The sequence below is a fragment of the Canis aureus genome, chromosome 1, assembly GCF_053574225.1.
Source record: "Canis aureus isolate CA01 chromosome 1, VMU_Caureus_v.1.0, whole genome shotgun sequence".
NCBI classification, from domain to species: Eukaryota; Metazoa; Chordata; class Mammalia; order Carnivora; family Canidae; genus Canis; species Canis aureus.
The window spans coordinates 74,378,336-74,405,304 of NC_135611.1; the positions used below are offsets into that span (position 1 = coordinate 74,378,336).

A 26,969-nucleotide genomic window follows, 5' to 3' on the forward strand; every position below is an offset into this window, starting at 1 on the left:
ATTTAAAACAATGCATCTCCACAAGGAAATCTGTAATAGTAAAACATTTATAATCATAACTGTAGCAGAACACTCAATATCAGCATTAAATGTGATTCCAACCAAACCAGTGATCTTGATTGTACTAATGTAATATTCTAAGAAAATAAAATTTTTTCAATCCCTTCTAAAACAAAAATTACAATATATCAGTTATCATTCATTACTACTTTAAAAATTTATTTCACTGATAAAATACTTGCATAAAGATTTCAGGTGCTCCTGAAATGACTTGATCCATTCACCCAAATCTGAGTGCATTCAACAGACCAGATACTGAGTAACACAGTAAAGCTACAAGTAAGGGTAAAACATGCCCACAGATGATTCAGATTAAGACTTCAAACAATTTAAAATGTCCATTAGTAAGTGGCTTATACTTTACTGAATATACACTGGAATACAAATGATAGTAACAACTAACATTAAGTACTTACTATGTGCCAGACACTGTTCTAAACGTCTTACTTGTATTAACTTCATTAATCCTCACAATAATGCTCTGAGGTAAGGACTATTACAAACTACATTTTATAAATGAGGACACTGAGGTGTAGAAACTTAAATTCCCAAACACCACAAGCATATAAGTGACAGAGGAAGAACACAAACATAGGTGGTAGCAATCCCCAGAGACTGTACTTTTTAAACTTTTATTTTGAAAAAATTTCAGAAGACAAAAATAGTATAGAGAGGTCCTAAATTCCTTCCCCATAATCATCAAATGATAACATTTTACCATATTGCATTATCATTCTCTATACTTCTTAAACATTTGAGACTAAGTTATAGATTGTGATGTTCCTTCACCTCCAAATACTCAGTGTGATTTCCCAAAACCATAAATCATTCTCTTACATACCCATGGTACAATGATCAAATTTGGTAATTCATGTCACTTTAATGTGGAGCATTTCCTTGGTCCTTATCTTTCATGCCCTGACATTTTGGAATAGTATAGGCCAAAGTTATTTTTAACAACTACATCCCTCAATATAAGTTTGCTTTATGTTTCTCCAAAATAAAATCCAATTTATGCTATATTTAATAGGAATATCACAGACGTGATGCTGTGTTCTTCATGGAGCATTCTCTCTGAATGCTGAAGGATGTTGAATTGTCCCATTATTGGTGATATTAAGTCTGGCCATTTAGCTGAGGTGTTATTTGCCATGTTTCTTCCCTATAAATGAATCATCTTCCCTTTGTAATTAGTATCTTATGGGAAGATACTTGGAGGGTAGGTACAAATCCAGTGCTCATTATACTTTTGCTTACTAGTTTTAGTATCCTTTAACAATTCTTGTCAGAAATAACTATTCAAAACCTATACTCTTAACATGATGCTATGCAGGCCAATAAAAAACAATGAGGTAGCTCTCTACCTACAATATACTGGTACATACAGAAATCTATTTTCTATTGTCTGTGGAAAAAAGTTGCAAGTATTTTACATAATTCCATGATGTTTAGTGAAATACACATATATACATATTACAGAAAATATCTGGAGAAATACATGCCAAATGGGTAACTGTTTACTCCTTGCCAGGCAAACCAGAACCTTTATAGTTTTATTTATTACCTTAAAAATATGCTTGGTTGCAAAAAAGAGGAAAATTCAACTACAGTGACTTAAGTGATGCATACTTACTTATGTCATGCCAAACAACAGGAATATCAGAAATAATCTTTCTTCTTCACCATCCTAAGCTCTAAGGCGGTCTTAGATTTACATGTTTACAAAAAGAAGCAGGACCTACCTCCAAACATCACATTCACGTTCAAAATAAATGACAAGTGCTCGCTTCGGCAGCACATATACAAAATAAATGACAAAAGAAGGGGTGGGCCATACCATTATTACTCCAAGTGGCATACTACTGAGAGTAGAAGGGGATGCTATTAATAACTACATCAGGATAAAAGATGCCAAGTAGGACTGTTCCATGTAAGCCAGTATGTAGGCACCAGCTGTAACAGAAGAATGTGCTAAGAAGGGCAAAGAAGAAAACTGAAGTCTGTATGGGCAATTCAGGAGGTGGAGATCCACATTTGAAGATAAGTAGGACTTTATCCTAAAAAGGAGAAAAAGCATAAGAGCTAGAAAGAGCATCCTGTGCAAAAGCATGGGATAATGAAAGAGAATAGTGTACTCAGGAGCAGCTGAACAACAATAAGCCACAGGGAGAAAAAAGATGAGTAAAAACACCCAATGATATCTGTACCATGTATCACAATGAGATGTTGGCTCACACCTCTAAGTGTGATCATCAACAAGGTAAGAGATGACAAATGTTGATCCAGATGTGGAGAAAAGGGAGTCTTTGTACACTGTTGGTGGGAATGCAAACTGTTTCAGCCGCTATGGAGAACAGTACGGAAGTTCCTCAAAAAATTTAAAATATAACTACCATATATATGATCCAGCAAACCCAATTCTAGGTATATAGCAAAAAGAAATGAAAGCAGGTAATGAAGAGACCTATACAACTCCCATATTATTGTAGCATTGTTCACAATAGCCAAGACATGAAAACAACCTAAGTGTCCTCCAATGGATAAATGGATAAAGATGTGGTGTATATATATGCATATGGAGTAGAATACTATTCAGCCATGAGAAAAAAGGAAATTCTGTCATTTGCAACAACATAAATAGACCCTGAGGATAACATGCTAAGTCAGAGAAAGACAAATACTGTATGTTATCTTTTACATGTAGAATCTAAAAAAAAACCCAAAATTATAGAAGCTAGTAAAATGGTGAGTAAAAGCAAATAAAATGGTGAGTGGAGAGTGGAGGAACGGGAGAGATGTTTAGGGTACATATCTGCAACTAGTAGGTAAGTAAGTCCTAGAGACCTCATACACATATAGGGATTGTAAACAACAAAACTGTATTATAAACATTAGCTTGCTAAGAGACTAGATTTTAACTATTCCCAGCACTAAGAAGTAATGATCATTATGTGATACAACAGGTGTTAGTTATGGCTACTACTGCAATTATATAGCAATATAAATGCATCATATCAATATGTTGCACACCCCAAACTTACACAGTGGTGTATCTCTAACATAACTCAATAAACGAACAACAAAAAAGATGAGCAATAAAGTTAGAACCAGCTCACGGGAAGTGTTACTCTAAGGGTTTTAACTTTTATCATGTAGGCAGCAAAAATGTTCAACTTCTGGTTAAAAACAGTACTTCCATTACACCTCTTAAAATCATACTAAAGATGACACTAGAGGAATTAAAAAGTTTGAATCCCAAAGGACAGAGAATGGAGTACAACAAACAAAATACGTAAGGCAATTTTTGGAAAATACAAAGTAAATGGACAAAAAGTAACTGACTTAGGTGAGTGGAAAAAGCTAAACCGATGCCCTTGGAAAGCAAGGATGAAGAAAGCTTTCAAGAATTAGAGGTATTAGGGGCACCTGGTGGCTCCAATTAAGCGTCTGCCTTTGGCTCAGGTCGTGATTCCCGGATCCTGAGATAGAGCCCTGCACTGAAGCTCCCTGCTCAGTGGGGAGCCTGCTTCATCCTTTCCCTCTCCCTCTCCTTGTGTTCTGTCAAATAAATAAATAAATAAAATCTTAAAAAAAAAAAAGGATTAGAGGTATCAGACACCTTTGAAGGATGAGGTGTGGCTCTAGTAGCTGGATGTTTAAGGAAGGAGCTCTTACTCTCCCCTCCCACCCGCAGCCTGAACAGCAAAGCAATACATGCCTGTCATTACAGGTGCAGAATACCCAGCAGCACCTGCCCCAATGCCTGGCACATGCTAATTAAACAAATAACAGTATCAGTAAGGATAGGCAAACTTTTCTTTAAAGAGCCGTATAATATATATTTCATGCTTTGCAAGCCATGTGGTAAAATAGAGAATATTATGTAAGTACTTATATGACTATTTAAATGTAACCATTTAAAACACACATAAATGGGGGCCATATCGGGGGCTCAGTTGGTTAAGTGTCTTCCTTCTGCTCAGGTCATGATCCCAGGATCCTGAGATGGAGCCCTGTGTTGGATTCAGTGGGGAGTCTGCTTCTTCCTCTCCTTCTGCCCTTTACCCCCCTGGCTCATGACTGTGCTCTCTCTCTCTCTCTCTCTGAAATGAATAAGTAAAAAAAAAATTTAAAAAAAATCTTAAATAAAAATTCAAAAAACATTCTTTGCTTAACGGCCATAATAAAAACACAGGAGCAGGCTGGATAGGCCTATAGGCTGTAGACTGCCAACCTTTGTTTCCTAGGACTTCCTGAGGGTTTAGATGTAGGGTATGAGAGAAAGAGAAGAGTCAAAGATGACTCCAAGGTTTTTATTCTGCACAACTAGAAGAACAAAGCTCTGTTTGCTGAAATTGAGAAGACTACAGAAGGAAGAAATTAGGAGGCAAGGGGAAAATCAGCAGCTCTATTTTGGAAATGTGAAGTCTGAGATAGACGTCCAAGTGGAAAATGCAGAACAGGCAGTAGCATATGTGAGTCTGAGATTTAGGGAAATCTATAAAGTCTCAGCTGAGGATACAAACTTAACATTCAATAGCAGAGACAGAATTTAAGACTATGAAACTGCATGAGATCATCAGTGGAATGAGTATGGAGAGATGAGGTATAAAGAGAGGACCTGAGCCACACCAATGTTTAGAATTGTGCTGACCAATATGGTCATTACACAGCCAATTAAGTAGAGAGCATTTGAATCAAACTGAGACGTGCTGTAGGTGTAACATAGAGACCACACTTAGAATATTTGCTACAAAAAAATATAATTTTACATCTCATTAATTTTTATTTTAGTTAACATACAGTGTATTATTAGTTTCAGGATAGAGTTTAGTGATTCTTCAGTTGCATATAATACCCAGTGCGTATTTACATCAAGTGTGTCCTTAATGCCCATCACTCAGTTATTCCATCCTCCTATTCATCTCCCCTCCAGCAACCCTCAGTTTGTTCCCTGTAGTTAAGAATCTCTTGGGGTGCCTGGGCAGCTCACTGGGTTAAACATCCAATTCTTGATCTCAGCTCAGGTCATGATCTCAGTCATGAGATCAACCCGCACACTGCATTCTCCATTCAGCACAGCTGTCTGCTTCTTGTCCTCTCTCTTCCGCTACCCCTGCTTGTGCATGCTCTCTCTCTCTCTCTCTAAATAAATCCTTTAAAAAAGTCTCTTATGGTTTGCCTCTGTTTTTACCTTATTTTATTTTTCCTTCCATTCCCCTATGTTCATCTGTTTTGTTTCTTAAATTCAACATGAGTGAAATCATATGGTATTTTTTTTAAGATTTTATTTATTTATTCATGATAGACACAGAGAGAGAGACAGAGACACAGGCAGAGGGAGAAGCAGGCTCCATGCAGGGAGCCCGATGTGGGACTCGATCCTGGGTCTCCAGGATCACGCCCTGGGCCGAAGACAGGCGCTTAAACCGCTGAGCCACCCAGGCTGCCCAATCATATGGTATTTATATGGTATTTGTCTTTCTCTTTCAGAGAAATTGTATTTCACAATACACACTAGTTCCATCCACATCGCTGCAAATGGCAAGACTCGATTCTTCTTGACGGTGGAATGATATTCCAGTGTCTGTGTGTGTGTGTGTATATATGCACAGGTATATGTTTATACATATACATACATATGTGTATATACACACACATATCTTCTTTATCCATTCATCTATCAATGGACACCTGGGCTCTTTCCATATTTTGGCAATTCTCAATATTTTATAAATGATTATATATCAAAATATTATTTTAGATACACTGGACTACATAAAATGTTAACAAAAATTTCACCCACAGACTACTAGAACATTTTAAATGAGTTAAATGGCTTGCATTCTATATCTATTGGACAGTGTTGGTTTAGAAAATGAGATGACAAACAAGAACAACCAGTGAGGCAGGGAACCAGGGGAAAAAAACCATCTTAAAAAGAGAAAATAATTTGTTTCAAGGATGGATCTCATGTCAAAAATCCGATGCCTGATTAAGTTTAAGACAAAACATTAATCAATGGGTTTAGCATCACTGAGGTCTTAGATGACCAAGATGATGAAGTTTTGGTGGAACACCATTCAAAGTCTGACTGGAGAGGATTCAAGAGAGAATGGACATCTCTTAAGGATTCTGGCTAAAAAGAACTGAGATATGGGAGAGAAGCTGAAGTTATGTTATGTGAAGAAATGGTAACATACTAATGGGAATGATCCAGCAGAGGGGCAAATTCATTACGCAAGGGAGAGAGGGTAGAATTGCTAGAGGAATATTTGTTAATATAAGACAGGTTATGGGATCTAATGTACAAGCAGAAGAGATTGCCCTCATATAGGTTCATCTAGACAAAGAGAAGGGTCAAAGAACACAGGGCACATGTGCAGGTAGGTGAGATGACTTTCACTTATTTAGTACAGTAGAAAGGTAGGTTGGCTTCAAGTAATGATGGTACAACTGTTAGAATTCTGAGATGGAGTGTGAATGACCCAGGGAAGGGCACTTAAGGCCCACTTGGAAGTACGTGGTGGTGAAATGAAAGTAGACCAATCAGAGTGCAATCAACTGAGGTGTGCAAGTGTAAAGGCACAGCAGATAGAGGGCTGGACTTAACTAGAATTGAGGTACAATAGGCAAGAGAGGAAGAGAGCTGCAAGTATAGGTAAGGGAGTAGCTGTAATGAAGGAAGATAGTTTTAAAGTTAGAAAAGAGAGTCAAAAAGGTAACGACAATAAGAAGGTAATATAAACTGGAGTCCATGTAGGGGTGAATTGTAGGAGTCAGAACACAAGCAACATAGAAACAGGTGGTGGTCTGTGAACAAAATACTTCAAACTGAAATTAGTAAAGGGTTGCAATGACCAAGTCTAAGGTATAGTCATTAAAAAGAAAAATCCGGGGATCCCTGGGTGGCGCAGCGGTTTGGCACCTGCCTTTGGCCCAGGGCGCGATCCTGGAGACCCGGGATCGAATCCCACATCAGGCTCCCAGTGCATGGAGCCTGCTTCTCCCTCTGCCTATGTCTATGCCTCTCTCGCTTTCTCTCTCTGTGACTATCATAAATAAATAAATAAATAAATAAATAAATAAATAAATAAATAAATTTAAAAAGAAAAATCCTAAAAGCTTCCACAGAGAAAATATGGGTCCATATAAAGGATCGGGACAGCAACACTGAAATTAAGAGTCAGTGGAGTAATGTCTAAAAAATTTGGAAGAAAATAGTTTTCCATTCTAGAAATCTATCACGACCAAACTTTTAAACAAGTGTGAGGGTAGGGAAGACATTTTCAGACATGCAAGTTCAAAAAACAATTCCCTCCTGGTCTCCCCATCGAACTGGAGATGCTGTACCAAGCAAAGTAATAAACTAAGAACAATAAGGGTATGAAATCCAGATAACTAGAAATCTAACAAAAAAGAAAGGGGAATGGAATTCCCAGGAGAATAGTGAAGAGACCCTGGGATCACAGCTGTACAGTGGATGTAAAAGGAAACTGATCCAGTCTGAAGCTAAAGAACAAAGGAGCTAAGGTGAAGAATTTCAAAAAATATATAAACGGACAGACTAACTGATATATTTCATAATAATGGGAAGAGAAGAATATGGGAGAAGCTCACAGAAAACTAATCAAATTAAAAAAAGAGGAGGCAGTTATCACCTTCAAGAAAAATAAAAATTTTTGAGAAAGAAATGTACACTTACACCACTTTGGTTCATCTGTCATTAGTATTTATACAATCATAGTAATGTCAACACTGAATAATGATTTAACTAAAACAAAATTACTATTTGGGTAAAACAGGGAGTAAAATGTGAATGCTGGTTAAATGCTAAAAATGTGCTGACATATCCTACCTAAAAATTGCTAAAACTGTATAAAATTGTTTATATTAAAACAATTATATAAAATTTTTTTATATCTAGAAATGTGGAGATAGTGGGAAAAAGCTAAATATAATTTCATATTATGGAATGTATAAGAACATAATTTTTCATTTTACATCCTATGGCCTATTTGATTTTGCATAGTATGTAAAAGTATTACTTTTATTAAAACACACACCCCAAGAAAAATTTTCAAAGAGCAAAACCGAGTATGACCAGATTATCTACTTTTAAGAAGGTAACAGGTAGTCAAGTGGAAAGTGGCCTAAAGGGAAAAAATGGCCCAAAAGAAATGTGCAGACACTCTCATAGGAACCTAAATCTGAAGCTGACAAAAGCTCAAACTAAAACAGGAACAAGGGGCAACCTGGGTGGCCCAGCAGTTTAGCACTGCCTTCAGCCCAGGGCGTGATCCTGGAGACCCAGGATCAAGTCCCACATTGGGCTCCCTGCATGGAGCCTGCTTCTCCCTCTTCCTGTGTCTCTGCCTCTCTCTGTCTCTGTGTCTCTCATGAATAAATAAATAAAATCTTTTTAAAAATTAAAAAAATAAAACAGGAACAATGAGAAAAGGAAAAGCAGTGCCCAGATTCAAAACACTTGCAAGGTAAAAACAAAAGAATTCAATCAGATAACCCTGTAGATACCATTCTGTAAGATGCAGAATGCAAGACGACCAGTGGTTTGAGGGGGGAAACTGTGGTTTCCATTTTGCACATGTATACAGGATATTAAGAAAGACACCTGTCTCCAGTTCAGGAGTAAAAACAAAACAGAGACACATCTGAGGGCAAAATATACCAGCACGTAGGAACTTCAGAAGCAGCCAGTTCAAACAAGTGATTTATTACAGTTCATTCTTCCTTACTCATTACCAAGTCTCTTAAGGACTTTCAACAGGTAATTCTTTTTCTAATTATAAAACCAAAACAAACTTATCTGGAGAAATCTGAAAAGTTTACAGAAACAAGAAAGCATAATCGTTCCAGCCCAGGAGTTTTTATTTATATTTCTTTCCAATCTTTATTTTTACATAGTTGGTTATACTATTTTCCTAACCCTTTAAAGTATACACTCTCTCATGATTTTTTATACATTTTATTTATTTGAGAGAGAATGAGTGCACACACCAGAGCGCACAAGCAGAGGAGAGGGGAAGAGGGAGAAGGCAAACCAGACTCCCCGCTGAGCAAGGACCCCCCCCCCATCATGACCTAAGCCAGGATCATAAGGATCATAACCTACACTGAAGGCACTGAGCCATCCAGGCACCCCTACTCTCCCATGATTTTAAACACCTTTCTCTATCACTCTGTATAATAAATTATCCATAATTTACTTCATGTAAACCCTAATGGTGGCATTTTAGTTGATGCCAACTTTCACTATTAAAAACTGATTAAAGTGTTTGGGCATAATGTATCCTCATTTAAGGCTGAGTTCTAAACATGCATTAATTAGTTTCAGCTGTGCTAATGCATATTCCCACTAATAAAAATCAAATGACAACTTATTGCATCCTTACCAAAACTGAATATTTTTATTTAAAAATATATTTGGCAGAGAAAAGGTGAACTAATTATTTTATTTCTTGGATGACATGGAGACTAAATTTTTAACTGTTTCGTCATTTATTACCCTCCTCCATGAGTAAGCTATTGGTTTTATAGCCCAGTTATTCATTTGGGCTTCAGTGTTATACTTTATTTGAACAAGATCTTAACACATTAATATTGATCATTTTTGTTATTTAGATTTTTCCAAAAAACTTTCTATCAGCTTTTTCCTATTGGTTTTCCTTTATGATTTCTCCCATTTGGAAGTTCTTTATCCAGAGAATATGCAGAATTTCAATTATAATTATAAAAAATTTATTTTCATTTACTTTTAAAACAAACTCATCTAGGCACGTAATAAAAATTCCAACAGCACCAACAAGTATATATCCCATCCTTCAAGATTCCAGTTATCTTATGTATGAAGATTTAACTACTTCCCATTAAAAAAAAATTGATAGTAACTTATACAACTTTTCTACACCTGACTTATTTTACTTTATTTTGGAGATCTAATCTTACTTGTACACATAAACCTACCTCTTTCTTTGTAAAGGGCACACAATACTCTACTGTATGTATGCATCATTAAACTAGTCTATTGATAGATATTAAGGTAGTTTCTAGACTTTTGTTACTATAAACGAAACTACAATTAATGTCCTTATACATAAATCTTTGTGCACAGCACAGATTTGTATAATAAATTCCTAAAAGTGAATTTGCTAGGTTGTCATATATATTGTAACTCATGATACTACCAACTGCTCTTTAAAACAGTTGTGAGGGATCTCTGGGTAGCTCAGTGGTTTAGCACTTGCCTTTGGCCCAGGGCATGATCTTGGAGTCCTGGGATCGAGTCCCACATCAGGCTCCCTGTGTGGAGCCTGCTTCTCCCTCTGCCTGTGTCTCTGCCTCTCTCCGTCTCTCTCTCTCTCTCTCTCATGAATAAATTTTTACAATCTTAAAAAATAAAAATAAAACAGTTGTGAATTTATAATACCATAAAAATGTATGAGTCCTGCTTACAGTAGAAACCTGAGCCCTGACTAATAAATTTGTATCTGTGTGGGGGTGCTAGAGTGAGAAAATCATAATTTTGCAGCCATCACAGTGAATTTTAGCCCAAGCAAGCATCCAGTGATGCTAAGGGAAAGACTTTAATGAGCAGGATATTTGTATAATCTTAAAGAGTTTCCCTATGGAAGGCTTATTATATGCCAGGGTAGAAAACAGTAACCATACAGTGATCAGAAAACACCTTGGAACAAAGTAACATGACCACCAAGGGGGCAGATGGGCATTGTATGCCTCACGTGCAATACCAGAACGAGGACACAGTGTCACTTATGTTGTAATCCTGCCAGGACTGTATAATCTTTTTTTTTTTAAGATTTTATTTATTTATTCATAGAGACAGAGAGAGGGAGAGGCAGAGACACAGGCAGAGGAAGAAGCAGGCATCATACAGAGAGCCTGACGTGGGACTCGATCCAGGGTCTCCAGGATCACGCCCTGGTCTGCAGGCGGCTCTAAACCGCTGCACCACTGGGGCTGCCCAGGACTGTATAATCTAAATGTAATCACAAGACAAAATACACAAACCCCAAATGAGGAATATTCTATTAAAAAAGACAAACCAGAAGAGGCCTATGTTCTCCAAAAATATCAATGACATGGAAACAAAGGCCGAGGAACTGCTGTAGATTAACAATACTAAAGAGGCAAAAAAAAAAAAAAAAAAAATACTAAAGAGGCAACTAAATGCAGGATATGATCCTAGGCTGGATTCTGAACTGTAGGGGAAAAAAATGCTAGGAAGGGCATTACTGGGTCACCTCATGGGAACAGAATATGAAGAGTGGACTGTTAATACAGATTCACTAAGGTTGGTAATTATACTATAGTTGTATATGAAAATATCTTTTCTCTTAGAAGATGCACACTGAGAGGTGTCTGCAGGGAAAAGGTCATAATTGTATACAATTTAGTTTCTTATGGTTCAAGAAAAAAAACATACATACATGAGAGAAATTGAGATAGTAAAGGGCACAATGGATTAATAGCTGAAATCAAGGTGAGGGACATACGCTGTTTTTTGTGCTGTCACTATAATTTGTTAACTTGAAATTAAAAATTAAAAAGGAAGCAGTGACTACTCGTTTCACACACACAGCACATGTGAGTGCCTATTTCTCACTCTCATCAACATGGTATATTATACAAGATTTCTAAGCTTTGCCAATAATGGGTACAAAATAGTATCTCAGTTTTAATCTGCATGTCTCTGAAGTTACACATCTTTTCTCATGTTTAAAGGTTCATTTTCTATAAACAATCTTTTGACTTTTTAACAACTTAAAAAAAATATTTCATCTATCTGCATTTTGGAAGGCAGCTATGCTCACCACTATACCACCAACGCCGGCTCTATCTGCATTTTGATGTTGTCATAAAGACTGTATCCCTCCAAAATTCATATGTTAAGTCCTAACACCCAATGTGATAGTATTTGGAGGTGGGGCTTTTGGGAGGTGATTGGGCTATGAGAGTACAGCCTTCATGAATGGAATCAGTACCCTTACAAAAGAGAAATAGAGAGCTCCTGTGCACCTTCTGCCATGTGAGGACACAGTGCAAAGATGGCCACCTATAAACCAGAAGGCAGACAGACACTGGAGCTGCTGATGCCTTGATCCTGGGCTTTTTAGTCTCTGGAAGTGTGAGATATAAACTTCTGTTGTTTACAAGCCACTCCATCTATGGTATTCTGCTATAATAGCCCAACAGATTAAGGCAGATATAAAATGATGGTAAATTAATTTTCAAGGGTGTTAACCAATTATCCTAGCACTGTTTGCTAAATGAATCCTTTCTTTGCCCTGCGATTAGGACTTTTGATGTCTTTTTGGGTGTACTTTGAGAACGTAAGTATTTAATAACTTGTATATCTCTTCTCACTTATTAACTCGAACTAATCTTTTTAAAATTTTCACTCAAATGGGTAAGATTTTTCATAATGATACCCATAGGAATTAAAATTGGTAGCTAAAAAAACCAGTAAGTATGTAAAAAGCAGACAGTATTTCATACAAAACTCACAAGTCATGTGTTTAAATGTGAACAGTCATATTAGCTGTATTATTCTCACATTATTAATATAAATTTATAAAAACTACATATACTATACACTGAACCACCGTAGGGGACTAATATATTTATTTTGGATCAGTAACAGCATTAAAAAGAAAAGTAGGTTTCAACAAAAGGAGAATTGAGAGACTTGGGAGAAGAAGCTGTGTCTTCTCTTTGTGAATCCCCACAATACCCAGAACAAAATACTCTGCACATAATGGATACTCCATGAATGGTCCCAACAGAAAGAACATATACGGAGATCGAAGTTTTCTTAGAACAGGATTACTTCAGCCAATACATCTGTAAACACCACAGCATCACTTTTAAAAACTGTTAACTATATATATTGACAAAAATATGTATCATATAATCATTTAGATATATCACAATAAAGTGGTCAGTGAGCTTCAGGAATTCTCTTAATACAAAATCTTACCTCTTCAAAAACAGCAGCTTTATTTACTTTTTCTCTTGCAATATCACAGATTTTTAGGATTCCCAGAGCAAAAGCTTTCATGGCAGGATCTTCTATAAAGTCTGGATTATGAATGTAAAGGCACGTAAATACAGTCTGTGCCAAGGAATGGCCTTCTAACCATGTTATCTACAAGGAAAAGAACGTTTATGTTTAAGATGACACAGAGTCTGCAAAGTCTAAATTGACCCAGCAGCCAAGGTCTGGACTGCCACAGACCCAAATAAATGTATGATTAATCATGGTATTTCAAAGATGATTAAAGGGAAGGTCAGAAGAGACAAAAGAATTACAATTCACTTTTACAGACTAAAATTCTTCAAAAATCATATGCCATAAATAAGATTAGCTATCTAAGGAAAGCATTCTCACACAGAATTCAGTTTGCAATATATTTGGACACTAATGAAATTAGAATGCTGCCTTACATACTATCCAAAAGCAATCGATTCCACAATGGAGTCAATAAAAATCCATAAAGTAGGGAATTCACAATTTTAGAACTAACCAGGTACTTAGCCACTCATCTAACTTTTCTTTTTCATCCTTATTACTACTGATCTAGTCAACAGTATCACATCCCAATCTAGAGTACTGCAAGAAACTGCACAAGTTTTCCTGCCTCCCACCTCTAATTTGATAACCCCCAACCAGAGGAACTTTCTGGGAGGTCACAGTTTTTAGATTAGCCAAGTGTATTTTAACTCTTACCAAACAGCAAAAACAAGTATCCATTATCCCTATCAATTCAGGCAAGGTGAGGTCTTTAATTTTAATGGTGCCATCCTAAAAAGGAGGAAAAATATGACATGAGCAAAAGTTTTTATAAATTTATGGTTTCTATGTTTAGTAGCAATTTTTGCCTTCCAAAAATCAAATATTTTAGAAAATAACAATTCTAGAACTGTATCATCATCTGTTAAAAACTAAGATACCGGGGTACCTGGGTGGCTCAGTTGGTTAAACGTCAGCTTTCGGCTCAAGTCATAATCTCTGAGTCTTGGGATTGTACCCTGCATTGGGCTCCCTGCTCAGTAGGGAGAGGGTGCTTCTCCCTCTGCCCCTCATCCCACTCATGCTCCCTTTCTCTCTCAAGTAAATAAAATCTTAAAAAAAAAAAAAAAAAAAAAACTAAGACACCAACTCTGTATTCTTAAAATATATTTTAAATAGATATTCAATAAGAAAAATCAAACCCTCTTAATTATAACAGAATAAAGGCCTATATAAAGCAGTCAAACCAACAAGTATTTAAAAACACAGTTCAGGGATCCCTGGGTGGCGCAGCGGTTTGGCGCCTGCCTTTGGCCCAGGGCGTGATCCCGGAGACCCGGGATCGAATCCCACATCGGGCTCCTGGTGCATGGAGCCTGCTTCTCCCTCTGCCTGTGTCTCTGCCTCCCTCTCTCTCTCTCTCTGTAACTATCATAAATAAATAAAAATTAAAAAAAAAAAAAAAAACACAGTTCAAATTAGTTTTAAGCATTAATAAATATGAATCACTTCAATGGATCAAAACTACTTAAAAAGAGAAAAGTAAACATTTTTTAAAAAGATTTATTATTTTAAAGAGAGTGTGCATGCACATGTACTGAGTGAGGAAGGAGAAGCAGAGAGAGGGGGAGAGAGAGTGCCTCAAGTGGACTCCCCCTTGAGTGCAGAGACCAACCTGGGGCTCAATCTCATGACCCTGAGATAAGCTGACCCAAATGAGCCAGCCAGCAGACTCGAGAAAAGTAAACATTTTTAAAAACCCTTCCCGCATTTTGATTAAGTTGTTCAGCAAATCTTTCTTCATTAAATATGCAAAATTAAACTCTGTGGCAATTATAAATGAATCTGTAAGTCAATCCTCACAGAGTGAATTTCAAATTCAAAACCACAAGTATTTTGCCTAATATATTAATACATAAAATTTAATACCATAACCAACTACCCTGGTACTTGAACATACACGGAAATCCTTTAAAAAATTAATAAACAAAAAATAAAAATAAAAAATAAAAAATAAAAAAAATTAATAAACACACACGCAGAAATTTAGAGCAAGCTTATAATGAAGACCTTGAACAATTTACAGATTTCAAAAGAGATCAATAACTAAAGGTTATAGCTAATTTTTATTTACATATCTGAGATGTTCTTAAAATAATTATACTTTAATACACCAAGTTTGATCTTCATTGTTTTAACATATGAAATAACAAATGATAAAACACAAAAAAGCACAACGGTAACTACCTTAATAGCTTGTTCAAAATTGAGAACTTTTCGATTAACTTGGTTTCCAATCATGCCAGCGTCCATCTTGGGATCCATCATTTCAATGGCAGACATGGCTTCAAAAAGACCAAACCTGCAAATAAAAAATATTAACCCCACAAATTGTTTTTGAACCAGTAAGTTTACCCAGACTTTCACAATGATATAAAAATTATTGGGATCCCTGGGTGGTGCAGCGGTTTGGCGCCTGCCTTTGGCCCAGGGCGTGATCCTGGAGACCCGGGATCGAATCCCACATCGGGCTCCCGGTGCATGGAGCCTGCTTCTCCCTCTGCCTATGTCTCTGCCTCTCTCTCTCTCTCTCTCTCTCTCTCTCTGTGTGTGACTATCATAAATAAATAAAGAAAAAAATATTTTAAAAAAATAAAATAAAATAAAAAATAAAAAAATAAAAATTATTATAGTGCTTTAAATAACTACAGTATTCTACATATTTAGTCTTCCCAATTTGCCACCACTTGTTTCAATTAAATAATCCTCCTTTAACATAAAAATTGTTTCAAGTATTTGCCACTCAAATTATTTTACATGTACTGTGGGGGAGAAAAGAAAACAAAAGATTTTCTTTGTGTTTCCTTCCCAAATGCTGCACATTGGAAATTTTGGAAAAAAGACCAACTGGTCTATAATGGATTTCACTTTGCCTTCTTTAAATAATTTTCTCTACTTAATATTCAGAAAGCTGTGTTGGGAACAATCATCAAATGTAACTTTAAGATTTCTTCATTTTCTTTATATCATGAATAACAGAAATATCTGGCACATAACTGTCTATAATGCCCAAAGTTCTGACAATTAACATAATGAAAAATAATCCAACAATCTACTTATCGTGTCTGATATTTACGGCTTGTTAGCCATAAAAGCAGATAGTTAGGATGCACTGTGGTTAATAAGTATATCGTTAACTGAGATATGCCTCAAAAAAATGGGAAAGGAACAAAGAAAGCTTAAAAGAAAATCTGACAGGTGATCAAGCTACTGACTTCATATTTCACTCAGTCCAAGCTATTAGATTACCAGGAAAATAAAGATATGTACCTTGTTACATAAATCATTTCTCTCAGAAGAGCAGCACCAAGATACCACTACCAGCTTTAAATTAGAAGACACTCTTCCCTGCAATCTCTCAAATATCTAAATGCTTCAAGATAATCTGACAAGATGAATGTGATATTATTGAAGACAACTCTAGTCTATGCTAATCAAAACCCAAATGGTATTTTTCAAAGAGGTTGTCAAGCCAGAAGAGTAAATATGCAAAAATGAAGAGAATTTTTTCAACAAAAACAACAGAGATTCATCAAATATCGAAGACATGATAATTAAAAGCATTTTAGAATACAAAGATCAATAGAAAACTGCTTAAACTCACATTTCTGTAGAAATTATATATGATAAAGGTAGAATTTCAAAGTAGTGAAAAATAATGGGTTAATCAATAAATACTATTGAAACAAGTGGCTAAACATCTGGAAAAAGTGAAATCTCTCACACAATTTCACAAAAAGTAAACTTGGAACAAGTTACAAGACAGCTAAGGGAGATAAGAATCACAAGAATATAACTTTAATAGATGGTCAGGGAGGCTGCTGGCAATGTAGTTCCCTGGGCTGAGCCTAAAACCTTGGGGAAATGAAGAAGGCTTGGTTAATCCAGCTATCTTCCCTCAAATCTTGTTGCATAGTCAGGCCCACACTCCTGCATTAGCTTGTGATATGATTATACCTTTCCTAGAATTGCCTGCAACACCAAAATGATGCCCCAGAATGGTTCTTAATGTGGTTGTCCCTAGATCAGCAGCATCAACTCCACCAGGAAACTTTTGAGAAATGCAATTTCTGTGGTCCCACACGCCAGCTCTAAAGAAGGAACTTGGGGGGGGGGGGGCAACATGTGTTTCAACATGTGGGATGATCCGGATTCACACTAGAGTCTGAGAAGAACTACATTTCAGAGTCTACCCCCTTCTTCCCAAATGTCTAATCTTGGCCACTAATTTAACACTTCGTATTCCTAACCTTGAAACTGAGTCTGGCCAGCAGTAGGAGAACTATCTATGGGAGGTAAACAACCAAGCACCTCTCTTTTTTCACCTTTCTGGGGGATTCTCAATCTGCTTTCATCCAGCCATTAAATCACTCATCTCTGGCCATCAACCAGCCTATCACAGATAACATACAGCCTGTACCTTTTCTTCAAGAAATTCCATGCCCTATATATAAACTCTCAGGGAAAGGACCACGAGTCACAGTTGCATTAAGTACAGCCATTTCATATCACAACTAGGATCAGCTGTACCAAAATTACTCACTAAGGTTAAAAATATAATTATTTTATTTTTTACAACTTTGAAATGTAATATTACCCAGGTCTCAAGGAATATACTGCACACAAAAAACAGGTGTAAATATTACACTACACTATTTCAAAAGACACAAATACTTACAGCTTATCATGAAGCAGTTCTCCCAACTTTAATTCTAAAAGAAAAAAAGAGAAAAATTCTTTGAATAATTACAACTTTATATTTAAATTTTAATTGTAAGGAAAAAAATCCAAAAGTTTAGCTCAAAAATGGGCTAGATTACATTAAACTTCTTTTTCTAAGAAATTACTATGTTATTTGTACTCAGTTACTAATATAACGCCTTCTACACAGTGAATATTTAAACCCTATAACTTGAACTTCTGAGAATTAGCCAGTGACCCACAACAGGCCAAAATAATCCAATCAGAATTACCAATCTCATTTTAAAGTATCACTAGTAAAATTTCCCCATATATACTTTTTCATAAAACTGACTACTAAAATTTCTTAAATTGCTTTTAAACCACTTGGTGTCATAATCTAGCCTCTAGTGTCCCAGTAACAGTGCCAAAGCTACTTTTTAAATTTTCATTTTACTCAATCTGGAGGGGCAAGATGGAGGAAGAGTAGGGTCCCCAAATCACCTACCCCACCAAATTACCTAGATAACCTTCAAATCATCCTGAAAATCTACGAATTCAGCCTGAGATTTAAAGAGAGAACAGCTGGAATGCTACAGTGAGAAGAGTTCGCGGTTCTATATGGGTAGGAAGACTGGGGGGGAGGGGGGAATTAATAAAAGGCATCCAAGGGGGAGGGGCCCGCGAGGAACCGGGCTAAGGCCAGGGCTAGCGCCCCCGGGACAGGAAAGCTCCATCCCAGAGAAGCAGGAGCATCAGCAATCTTCTCAGGTGGAAAGGCACTCAAAGGGAGTTAGAGCAGGACCCCAGGAAGGGCGGGGATGCCCTCAGGCTCCCTGGGAAACTAACACAGCAACTGCGCCCCGGGGAGAGTGCGCCCAGCTCCCTAAAGGGCTGCAGCACGCTCACGGCTGGACCCGGGAGCAGCTCGGAGGGGCTCGAGCGGCGAGCGGTGGGTCCGCCGAGAGGTGGCTGCGCTCCCGGGAGCGCGAATCCAACGGCCTGGGAGCACAGTGCGCCGGGGATACAGCCCAGGATCCGGCCTCCCCGCCAGGGACAGGCAGAGGCCAGGAGGGCCCAGGACAGCAAGGACGCTTCTGCTCAGAGCTGAGCAGATCAGCGGCCCCGCTCCCGGAGGATCCAGGCCCTGCAGACGGAGAGCTCCGGAGTTACTGCGGGGGCTGAATCCAGGGCTCCAGAGCTGGCCACTGCCACTGCGGTTGTTCCTCCTGGGGCCTCACAGGGTAAACAACCCCCACTGAGCTCTGCACCAGGCAGGGGGCAGAGCAGCTCCCCCAAGTGCTAACACCTGAAAATCAGCACAACAGGCCCCTCCCCCAGAAGACCAATTAGACGGACAAGTCCAGGGGAAGTCAAGGGACTTAAAGTATACAGAATCAGAAGATACTCCCCCGTGTTTTTTTTGTTGTTTTGTTTTGTTTTTTGCTTTTTGATTTCTGTTTGATTCCCCCACCCTTTTTTTTCTTTCTTTTTCTCTTTTTCTTCTCTTTTTTTCTTCCTTTTTTCTTTTTTCTCTATTTTCTTTCCTTCTTTCCCTCCTCTCTTTTTCTCCTTTTCCCAATACAACTTGTTTTTGGCCACTCTGCACTGAGCAAAATGACTAGAAGGAAAATCTCACATCAAAAGAATCAGAAACAGTCCTCTCTCCCAGAGAGTTACAAAATCTGGATTACAATTCAATGTCAGAAAGCCAATTCAGAAGCACTATTATACAGCTACTGGTGGCTCTAGTAAAAAGCATAAAGGACTCAAGAGACTTCATGACTGCAGAATTTAGATCTAATCAGGCAGAAATTAAAAATCAATTGAATGAGATGCAATCCAAACTAGAAGTCCTAATGACGAGGGTTAACGAGGTGGAAGAACCAGTGAGTGACATAGTAGACAAGTTGATGGCAAAGAGGGAAACTGAGGAAAAAAGAGACAATTAAAAGACCATGAAGATAGATTAAGGGAAATAAACGACAGCCTGAGGAAGAAAAACCTACGTTTAATTGGGGTTCCCGAGGGCGCTGAAAGGGACAGAGGTACAGAATATGTATTTGAACAAATCATAGCTGAAAACTTTCCTAATCTGGGAAGGGAAACAGGCATTCAGATCCAGGAGATAGAGAGATCCCCCCCTAAAATCAATAAAAACCGTTCAACACCTTGACACTTAATACTTAAGCTTGCAAATTCCAAAGATAAAGAGAAGATCCTTAAAGCAGCAAGAGACAAGAAATCCCTGACTTTTATGGGGAGGAGTATTAGGGTAACAGCAGACCTCTCCACAGAGACCTGGCAGGCCAGAAAGGGCTGGCAGGATTTATTCAGGGTCCTAAATGAGAAGAACATGCAACCAAGAATACTTTCCAGCAAGGCTCTCATTCAAAATGGAAGGAGAGATAAAGAGCTTCCAAGACAGGCAGGAGCTGAAAGAATATGTGACCTCCAAACCAGCTCTGCAAGAAATTTTAAGGGGGACTCTTAAAATTCCCCCTTAAGAAGTAGTCCAGTGGAACAATCCACAAAAACAAGGACTGAATAGATATCATGATGACACTAAACTCATATCTTTATATAGTAACTCTGAACATGGACGGGCTTAATGACCCCATCAAAAGGTGCAGGGTTTCAGACTGGATAAAAAAGCAGGACCCATCTATTTGCTGTCTACAAGAGACTCATTTTAGACAGAAGGACACCTACGGCCTGAAAATAAAAGGTTGGAGAACCATTTACCATTCAAATGGTCCTCAAAAGAAAGCAGGGGTAGCCATCCCTATATCAGATAAACTAAAATTTACCCCAAAGACCGTAGAGAGAGATGAAGAGGGACACTATATCCTACTTAAAGGATCTATCCAACAAGAGGACTTAACAATCCTCAATATATATGCCCCGAATGTGGGAGCTGCCAAATATATCAATTAATAACCAAAGTGAAGAAATACTTAGATAATAATACACTTATACTTGGTGACTTCAATCTAGCACTTTCTACACTCAATAGGTCTTCTAAACACAACATCTCCAAAGAAACGAGAGCTTTAAATGATACATTGGACCAGATGGATTTCACAGATATCTACAGAACTTTACATCCAAACTCAACTGAATACACATTCTTCTCAAGTGCACATGGAACTTTCTCCAGAATAGACCACATACTGGGTCACAAATCAGGTCTGAACCGATACCAAAAGACTGGGATCGTCCCCTGCATATTCTCAAACCATAATGCCTTGAAATTAGAACTAAATCACAACAAGAAGTTTGGAAGGCCTTCAAACATGTGGAGGTTAAGGACCATCCTGCTAAAAGATGAAAGGGTCAACAGGGAAATTAAGGAAGAATTAAAAAGATTCATGGAAACTAATGAGAATGAAGATAAAACCGTTCAAAATCTTTGGGATGCAGCAAAAGCAGTCCTAAGGGGCAAATACATCGCAATACAAGCATCCATTCAAAAACTGGAAAGAACTCAAATACAAAAGCTAACCTTACACATAAAGGAGCTAGAGAAAAAACAGCAAATAGATCCGACACTCAGCAGAAGAACAGAGTTAAGATTCGAGCAGAACTCAACGAAATCGAGACCAGAAGAACTGTGGAACAGATCAACAGAACCAGGAGTTGGTTCTTTGAAAGAATGAATAAGATAGATAAACCATTAGCCAGCGTTATTAAAAAGAAGAGAGAGAAGACTCAAATTAATAAAATCATGAATGACAAAGGAGAGATTGCTACCAACACCAAGGAAATACAAACGATTTTAAAAACATATTATGAACAGCTATACGCCAATAAATTAGGCAATCTAGAAGAAATGGAATCATTCCTGGAAAGCCACAAACTACCAAAACTAGAACAGGAAGAAATAGAAAACCTGAACAGGCGAATAACCAGGAGGGAATTGAAGCAGTCATCTAAAACCTCCCAAGAGGGATCCCTGGGGGGCGCAGCGGTTTAGCACCTGCCTTTAGCCCAGGGTGCGATCCTGGAGACCCGGGATCGAATCCCACGTCGGGCTCCCGGTGCGTGGAGCCTGCTTCTCCCTCTGCCTGTGTCTCTGCCTCTCTCTCTCTTTCTCTGTGTGACTATCATAAATAAATTTAAAAAATAAAAAAATAAAAAATAAGACCTCCCAAGACACCAAAGTCCAGGGCCAGATGGCTTCCCAGGGGGATTCTATCAAAAGTTTAAAGAAGAAACCATACCTATTCTACTAAAGCTGTTTGTAAAGATAGAAAGATGGAGTACTTCCAAATTCGTTCTATGAGGCCAGCATCACCTTAATTCCAAAACCAGACAAGGACCCCACCAAAAAGGAGAATTATAGACCAATATCCCTGATGAACATGGATGCAAAAATTCTCAACAAGATACTAGCCAATAGGATCATCCAACAGTACATTAAGAAAATTATTCACCATGACCAAGTGGGATTCATCCCCGGGACACAAGGCTGGTTCAACACTTGTAAAACAATCAATGTGGTTCATCATATCAGCAAGAGAAAAACCAAGAACCATATGATCCCCTCATTAGATGCAGAGAAAGCATTTGACAAAATACAGCATCCATTCCTGATCAAAACTCTTCAGAGTGTAGGGATAGAGGGAACATTCCTCAACATCTTAAAAGCCATCTGTGAAAAGCCCACAGCAAATATAATTCTCAATGGGGAAGCACTGGGAGCCTTTCCTTTAAGATCAGGAACACGACAGGGATGTCCATTCTCACCACTGCTCTTCAACATAGTACTGGAAGTCCTAGTCTCAGCAATCAGACAACAAAAAGACATTAAAGGCATTCAAATTGGCAAAGAAGAAGTCAAACTCTCCCTCTTCGCCGATGACATGATACTCTACATAGAAAACCCAAAAGCCTCCACCCCAAGATTGCTAGAACTCATACAGGAATTTAAGAGTGTGGCAGTATACAAAATTAATGCCCAGAAATCAGTGGCATTTCTATACACTAACAATGAGACTGAAGAAAGAGAAATTAAGGAGTCAATCCCATTTACAATTATACCCAAAAGCCTAAGATACCTAGGAATAAACCTAACCAAAGAGGTAAAGGAACTATACCCTAAAAACTGTAGAATACTTCTGAAAGAAATTGAGGAAGACACAAAGAGATGGAAAAATATTCCATGCTCATGGATTGGCAGAATATTGTGAAAACGTCAATGTTACCCAGGGCAATTTACATGTTTAATGCAATCCCTATCAAAATACCATGGACTTTCTTCAGAGAGTTAGAACAAATGATTTTAAGATTTGTGTGGAATCAGAAAAGACCCCGAATAGCCAGGGGAATTTTAGGAAAGAAAACCATAGCTGGGGGCATCACAATGCCAGATTTCAGGTTGTACCACAAAGCTGTGATCATCAAGACAGTGTGGTACTGGCACAAAAACAGACACATAGATCAATGGAACAGAATAGAGACCCAGAAGTAGACCCTGAACTTTATGGTCAACTAATATTCGATAAAGGAGGAAAGACTATCCATTGGAAGAAAGACAGTCTCTTCAATAAATGGTGCTGGGAAAATTGGACATCCACATGCAGAAAAATGAAACTAGACCACTCTCTTGCACCACACACAGAGATAAACTCAAAATGGATGAAAGATCTAAATGTGAGACAAGATTCCATCAAAATCCTAGAGGAGAACACAGCCAACACCCTTTTTTTTTTTTTTTTAATTTATTTATGATAGACACAGAGAGAGAGAGGCAGGCAGAGACACAGGCAGAGGGAGAAGCAGGCTCCATGCCAGGAGCCTGATGTGGGACTCGATCCCGGGTCTCCAGGATCGCACCCTGGGCCAAAGGCAGGTGCCAAACGGCGGAGCCACCCAGGGATCCCAAAGCAACACCCTTTTTGAAGTTGGCCACAGTAACTTCTTGCAAGATACATCCACCAAGGCAAAAGAAACAAAAGCAAAAATGAACTATTGGGACTTCATCAAGATAAGAAGCTTTTGCACAGCAAAGGATACAGTCAACAAAACTAAAAGACAACCTACAGAATGGGAGAAGATATTTGCAAATGACGTATCAGATAAAGGGCTAGTTTCCAAGATCTATAAAGAACTTATTAAACTCAACACCAAAGAAACAATCCAATCATGAAATGGGCAAAAGAAATGAAAAGAAATCTCACAGAGGAAGACATAGACATGGCCAACATGCACATGAGAAGATGCTCCGCATCACTTGCCATCAGGGAAATACAAATCAAAACTACAATGAGATACCACCTCACACCACTGAGAATGGGGAAAATTAACAAGGCAGGAAACCACAAATGTTGGAGAGGATGTGGAGAAAGGGGAACCCTCTTACACTGTTGGTGGGAATGTGAAATGGTGCAGCCACTCTGGAAAACTGTGTGGAGGTTCCTCAAAAAGTTAAAAATAGACCTGCCCTAGGAGCCAGCAATTGCACTGTTGGGGATTTACCCCAAAGATACAGATGCAATGAAACACTGGGACACCTGCACCCTGATGTTTCTAGCAGCAGTGTCCACAATAGCCAATCTGTGGAAGGAGCCTCGGTGTCCATTGAAAGATGAATGGATAAAGAAGATGTGGTTTATGTATACAATGGAATATTACTCAGCCATTAGAAATGACAAATACCCACCATTTGCTTCAACGTGGACGGAACTGGAGGGTATTATGCTGAGTGAATTAAGTCAATCACAGAAGGACAAACACTATATGTTCTCATTCATGTGGGGAATATAAATACTAGTGAAAGGGAATATAAGGGAAGGGAGAAGAAGTGTGTGGGAAATATGGGAAAGGGAGATAAAACATAGACTCCTAACTCTTGGAAACAAACTAGGGGTGGTGGGAGGGGGGGGAGGGCCGAGGGGGGGGGTGAATGGGTGACAGGCACTGAGGTGGGCACTTGACGGGATGAGCACTGGGTGTTATTCTGTATGTTGGCAAATTGAACACCAATGAAAAATAAATTTATTATAAAAAAAATAAATAAATAAAATTTCATTGTATTTCAAGGTAGAAAAGACACTTGAGTAAACAGCTAATCAAAAAACAGTATTCATCCCCTATGAAATAGGTCTCAACCTTGACTGCATACTGGTATCAACTCCAGAGTTTGTGGCAATCTCAACGTTCATCGGTACCCTAAAACAATTAAATTCTAGGGGTGTGGCCTCTGCAGCGGTTTTAAAGCAATACAGGCAACTTCAATGTACAGAAAGGTGAGAACCACTACCATAACATTTTAAGTAGCTTAAAAACTAATGGACAAATCTTTTTTTATTAAATTTTTTTTTTTAATTTATTTATGATAGGCACACAGTGAGAGAGAGAGAGGCAGAGACACAGGCAGAGGGAGAAGCAGGCTCCATGCACCGGGAGCCCGATGTGGGATTCGATCCCGGGTCTCCAGGATCGCGCCCTGGGCCAAAGGCAGGCGCCAAACCGCTGCGCCACCCAGGGATCCCACTAATGGACAAATCTTACAGAAGGTGCAAAGCACTAGTTTTCAGCAGTTCTCAAAGATGGTTTCGGAACTGAGGTGTCTGTGATATTAAAATTACTTTCATAGTAATATTGGGGCACCTGGGTGGCTTAGTTTGTTAAGCATCCAACTCTTGATTTCAGTTCAGTTCACGATCTCAGGGTTTTAAGATTGAGCCCCGTGTCAGGCTCCAATCTCCGTATGGACCCTGCTTAAGATTCTTTCTCTCTTCCCTCTGCCCCTCTACCTCTGCTTGCTACTTCATGCACTTGTATGCTCTCCCTAAGAAATAAATAAAATTTAGAAATTTTTTTCACAGAATAAAACATTGTCTTTTTCACTTTGTTGACAATTGTAATGAAGATGTAAAAGCAATGGCATAAAGAGAAAAAATAAAAAGTGGAGGCTACATTGCTCTAGTTTTAGTACAAATTAAGAGTGTCCACAAGCTAGTGTATTCTTTACTTCCATGCACTTGCAGTTAAAAAAGACAACTTTTTTTTTATTTTATTTTACCTAAGGAATCCTTGATAAAGCAGTAAAATCATTAACCTCAGGGCCAGGACCAGAGTGCAGCAAGTGAAGCACCTCCCATGCAAAATTTAAGGAGGCACTTGCCTTCACAGGTAGCAAATCCTTAAATGTTGCACTCGAGGTGCCTCAACTGCTTCATCCTAATGCTGACCCTGATATTTCTGATTATATCTCAATCTCTGAGTACATCTTTTAAATATTCTATTTGACAAAATGGGAAGTATAAACAAACACTTCTGCTGCATACCAATACAAGACGTTGTTTTAAGGAAAAGCACCTGCACAATTATCATGAAACACCATTTTTACTTGAAAGAACAATGGACAAAAACTATACTTATCTCGGAGAATACGCCATTTTCTTGAAACTAAATGAGTTTATTGCTTTAAGAAAAACAACTGACATTGTGTGTTGCTAATGATAACATTTGGGGAAAAAATGATAAACATTTGAGCTTTTAAAGCAAAAATTAAGAATTTGGAGAAACATCTGACACTGTGAACCTGATAGCTTCCAAATACTTAAAAGAGACTTTTCTGATGGTTTTGGTGGTGATACTAACAAATGTGCCTTTCAGTATTATATAGTTTTATCTGCATTTGGAAGATCTGTACTCAATGAACCAGTATTTTCCAAATGGCAACACATGTTCCAAAATTAGGCACAGATAAAAGATCCATTCAAAGTTCAGACCAGTGAATTTTAATGTAACAGAGAATGCAAAGTCCACTAAATATGTCTTCAGATTCCTTATCACAACTAATCTTTAACAAACTACCACCTGTCAAGTTTCACTGTAATATCAAAGAAGAATATCCACAATTATCTGAAAAGGTTCCATTTCAGCTACATACTAAATGAGGCCAGATTTACCCCATACAGTTCAAACAGACACACAGATAAAGAATTCAGGTGCTCTCCGTTATGCTGACACTAAAGAGATTTTCAAAAGTATAAAACAACTCCACTCCTGTAAGTTACTCTGTTTTGAAAAATAAATATTGCACTTATTTTTCATTAAAAAACATCATGTTAGGGCAGCCCGGGTGGCTCAGTGGTTTAGCACCGCC

The 26,969-nt window shown here is 38.0% G+C and overlaps 1 protein-coding gene across 8 annotated transcripts in view; it reads right to left on the reverse strand.

The window, feature by feature from the left end:
• Positions 1-26,969, reverse strand: part of NAA35 (N-alpha-acetyltransferase 35, NatC auxiliary subunit) — a 108,038-nt gene that overhangs the window by 70,545 nt on the left and 10,524 nt on the right. For 7 of the 8 annotated variants that reach the window (XM_077904834.1, XM_077904795.1, XM_077904814.1 and 4 more), the window contains exons 3-6: positions 17,850-17,883; positions 15,359-15,473; positions 13,829-13,903; positions 13,079-13,246 (exon numbers count right to left, since the gene is read on the reverse strand). In XM_077904834.1, the coding sequence (XP_077760960.1) occupies positions 13,079-13,246; positions 13,829-13,903; positions 15,359-15,473; positions 17,850-17,883 (392 nt within the window). Of the gene's footprint in view, positions 1-13,078; positions 13,247-13,828; positions 13,904-15,358; positions 15,474-17,849; positions 17,884-18,372; positions 18,396-26,969 lie in introns of those variants that run through there. The other variant, XM_077904862.1, reaches the window with a different exon arrangement.